General features: G+C 60.7%; 1 protein-coding gene across 1 annotated transcript; it reads right to left on the reverse strand.

The window, feature by feature from the left end:
* Positions 534-2,415, reverse strand: HSD17B1 (hydroxysteroid 17-beta dehydrogenase 1). The gene is given in 6 exon segments (NM_001128472.1): positions 534-782; positions 872-1,049; positions 1,488-1,581; positions 1,724-1,903; positions 2,044-2,211; positions 2,319-2,415. Coding segments are annotated over 6 exon segments (966 nt in total).

The raw sequence follows: 4,322 nt of genomic DNA on the forward strand, positions 1-4,322 counted from the left end.
TAGACCCCTAGCCTGGGAATCTCCATGTGCTGCGGGAGCGGCCCTAGAAAAGGCAAAAAAGACGAAAAAACAAACAACGACAACAACAACCAAAAAAACCTCCAAACCAGCACTTTCTGGCATTATCTCAATTCATTCTTACCACAATCCATGACATAGGTATTAAACCCATTTTACAGATAAGAAAGCAGAGGGTAAGGACGTTGTCTAAGGTCCCATGACTGGTGGAAGCCAAGTCACAAGCCAACTCTCCCCGCCCTCAAGTCCGACTAGCTCCTCCTGCTGCAGACACCCCTTGGGGATCGAGGACCACTCTCCCTGCCCTGTGGAGGACGAGGAGTGACCTTGGGCAAAGCTCCTTCCCTTTCTGGGCTTCGGTTTCAGTAGGTACAACCCGGGCTAACACGACCTTTCCTGACGGCTCACCCTCTGCAGGCGCAAGTGCAGAGCAGTCAGGAGCCCCTTTCCATCCCTAAACCGCACACCTTCCGGGCCGCAAAGGAGAGTGCGGGAGACAGCGGCAGACCAAGCCCTTATTGCGGGGTGGCAAGAGGAGCGCCGAGCTCAGACGGCCCCAGGTCTCCAGCTCCCGCCTCCGCCTCGCCGCAATCAGTGCCCTCGAAGCCCTCGGTGGCCTGGTCGCCGAACACTCTTTGGTGCTCGGCTGCGACGTAGCTGCTGCTGCTGGGGTCGGAGAAGCGCAGCTTGATCAGGGGATGGAAGTGCTCGGTGGTGAAGTAGCGCAGAGCCGGGCGCGGCGCGCGCAGAGCCTGGAGGAAGACCTGCGGCGGCGGGAGCAGGCGAACTTGGTCGGGGTTGGGCTTGGGGCCTGGAGCGCCGCCCCCGCTCCCGCAGCCCCGCCCGCGCTCACCTCGACCACCTCCTCCGGGTCCTGCGCCGCCTCAAGGAACGTCTGCTCGAAGTGGCTCAGGTAGCGGGAGAAGAGGTCACGGGTCTCGGCGTCCGCGCGATCCAGTATCCCGCCCAGGCCGTCCTCCAGCTTCTCGGGGAAGGCAGTACGCACCGGGCCGCACTCGATGACGCTCACGCTGCGGGCCGGAGGGCGGCGAGTGAGCGGGAGTGGATGCGCAGCCGGGAGGGAGGCGGGCGAGGAGGTGGGGGGTGGTTTGAAAGCGGCTCACTGCCCCCAAAGCGCCCCCACATCCCTTGGAGGGTGTGAGAGGCTCTGGCGTCAAAATGCCAACTTGCCTGGGACACTAACTTCTGTGCGACCTTGGGTCAGCACCGAACTTCTCTAGGCCTGAGCTTCCCCATGACGATACCGACGCCTCACTAGCTCAGGCGGAGTGGGAGGACGCGTGCCAAGCGCCCAGTACTGTGCCAGTACTGTGCCTGGCACACGACGAATGGGACCCGCACAAGGGAGGGGCCAGCGAGAACGCCTGGGAGCGGCTCCAACAAGGCAGGGTGCTGGGGTTCCCAAAGGCAGGGTTCAGAGGGTCCCCGGGGGCGGGGCGGTAACTCACTGGACCCCGAAGCTCTGCAGCACAACCGCCAGACTCTCGCATAAGCCTTCGATTGCAAACTTGCTGGCGCAGTAAACAGCGTTGAAGGGAAGCCCTTGGAGGGGAGAGGGGGCTGCTGAGGTGCGCGGAGCAGCAGAAGCAAGCGAAGCCCGTGGCGGTCTCGCCAGCTCCCACCTCCCCGCTTTTATCAGACGCCCCCCCTCCTGCCGCTTCTGGCCCCTCCTTTTTCTACTCACCTATCAGGCCTCCCAGGCTCCCGGTCACCAATATGCGACCCGAGCGGCGCCGCTTCATGTCCGGCAGAAAGGCCTGCATCATCCGCACGGTGCCGGCCAGGTTCACATCCAGCACGGAGTCCACAGCGCCCTCCCTGTGTGCCTCCAGGGGCCCCACCAGGCCCCGGCCTGCGTTGCACACTGTGGGGAGAGAGACCACACCCTGTCCGCCTCACGCAGAGCCCTGCACCCCGCTTGTCCCCTGGGGCTCCCTGGGCCTCCGTACATCTTGGTTTGGACACAGGGTGAGGAAGGGCAACTTGTTTGGCGGGGAGGCTCACCCAGCACATCCACGCGTCCCTCGGTCACGTGTGCCCGGGCATCCGCTATTGAATCTGCATCCCTCACATCCAGCTGCAAGGTCTCCAGGGAGCCCGGGGGGCACCCTCGGGCCTGGGCGGCCTCCAACAGCGGGCCTTGTGCCGTCAAGTCCCTTAGGGTGGCGTACACTGGAGGTGCAGGGAGAAGAAGAGGCTCTGAATTCCTGGCTCCCAACCCTACCTAGGCCCCCTCCTACCAGGAGCTGTGGTTTCTCTCCACTCCCAGCCTCCTGTACCTTTGAAGCTCTGAGATGGGTCAGATGCCAGACGCAGGGCCAGGTGCAGGCCGATGCCGGAGGAACAGCCGGTGATGAGCACCACGGTGCGGTCCATTGGGTTGTGCAGTTTGGAAAGGCGAGGAATGCTGGGCTCTGGTCTCCGGGATAGTTATCATCTGCTGTGACCCGCCCCTGCCCGCTGGGGTCCCCACCCCTTATTATGTCTTCAGCACAATCTCAAGGCTGAGCCCTCCTGTGGGTTGCTGGCCTGCTCTCCCCAATTTTCTCTAGGTCAAGGCAGAGATGAGGCCACTGCCTGGAACATCCCCTTTTAGTTGCTGGTCAGAGGGTGGGTGAAGCTTTGCAAACAGGAGGTGTGGGCACTGAGTGCCCCAGAGCTGATCTTCCCCTAGCAAGCCTCTGACACACAGGGACAATCCTAGTTGCCAAGGTTTGTTGCTGAGGGTGTGAAAGCAAATGCTTCGGAAGGGCATTCTCAGTGTGTCTGTTCGTTTACTTATTGTCTTTTTAGGGGCATATGGAAGTTCTCAGGCTAGGGGTCGAATCAGAGCTGTAGCTGCCACTCTACACAACAACTCGGGATCCAAGGAGTCTGTGACCTACACCACAGCTCATGGCAGCGCCAGATCCTTAACCCACTGAGTGAGGCCAGGGATTGAACACACATCCTCATGGATACTAGTCTGGTTCATTACCGCTGTGCCACGAAGGGAACTCCAGGGCAGTCTCCGTTCAAAGGTCAAAGGTTACTTTTTAAAATGGGGGAGCTGAGGCAAGGGGGCAGGGAGAAGTGGCCTCACCAGTGTCTATGCGATAGCCTTGAGTCCTCCCAGGTGTCATGGCACTGACATTCCGACACACAGGTCCAGGTGATTCATCAGTTTATTAAGTTGTATTAAAACAGTACTTTGATCCCAAATTTGAGATGAGGGAGGAAGGCAGCTCAGGCCCCTCCAAACCTTCCATGCCTGATCCCACCAGCATGAGTTCCTTCACCCAGGCCTGGGGAACTCCTGTGAGGCTTGTCCAGCCCCAGGCCCTGGGAACCTGTCCAGGCCTGGAGTTTGGGGAGAATGTGGCCCAAGGATGGTTGATGTCACAAGGAGCCAGCCACCCACCGGGGGTAATATTTGAGGAAGAGCTTCTTGGCCAGGTCTACCGTGTCACCTTGGGGCTGGCTAGGGTACCTCCTGGTGCCAAGGACAAAGGTCTGTTCCAGCTGGAAGACGTTCTGGTCAAACTGGTGCTGTTGGAAGGGGATGCCTTGGACCAGGCTTTCAACCAGCATCTCCATGAAGAGCCGCCAGCGGGGGGTGTAGTAGTCAGCCACCAGTCCTGCCAGCTGCTTGTTGGCATAGTCTAAGATGTTGCCTTCTGGCCCCCACAGGGTCAGCTGGTAGCGGCTGTTCTGCTCATAGAAAAGGGCCTCAGCCTCACTGACTGCCACCCCCCGGGCCTGCTCCAGCCAGCTGCCCAGCAGGAAGTGGCTGTCACTAGCCAGCACCTTGTCCAGAGCAGGCAGAAGCTCGTAGGCCAGGATGCCTCCTGCCCGCATCAGGGAAACCAGTTCCTTATTCAGATAGGCCGTCCTCGCCTCTTCATAGTATAAGCTGACCAGCTCCTGGACTGCCTGGCGAGTGATGTCCACCAGGTCATAGCGGAAGGCTGGGCTGCTGGCCAGGGTGGGAGTGGCTTTCAGCAGCAGCCGCCAGGCTTCAAATACATCTGATTGGTTGTACCAGACGGTGGTCGCCATCTGGAGGGATGGTCGCCTGACCAGGGGGCTGCGATTGTGTCCGGTGCAGCCCTCGCCAGAGCAGTTGTAGACACTCCTGAGAAGCAGCCTCCAGGCCGCCTCCGCATCCCCCTGGGAGACCCCGTACCGCCGGGCCGCAAAGCTGGTCACCCAGGTCCCCAAATCTGCCACTGGGTCCTTCCGCCAGCCCAGCTCAGCCATGAGGGCGTAGACCACCTCGTTCTGGCCGATGCCCTCAGGGGCCA

The sequence above is a fragment of the Sus scrofa genome, chromosome 12 (assembly GCF_000003025.6).
Source record: "Sus scrofa isolate TJ Tabasco breed Duroc chromosome 12, Sscrofa11.1, whole genome shotgun sequence".
NCBI lineage: Eukaryota > Metazoa > Chordata > Mammalia > Artiodactyla > Suidae > Sus > Sus scrofa.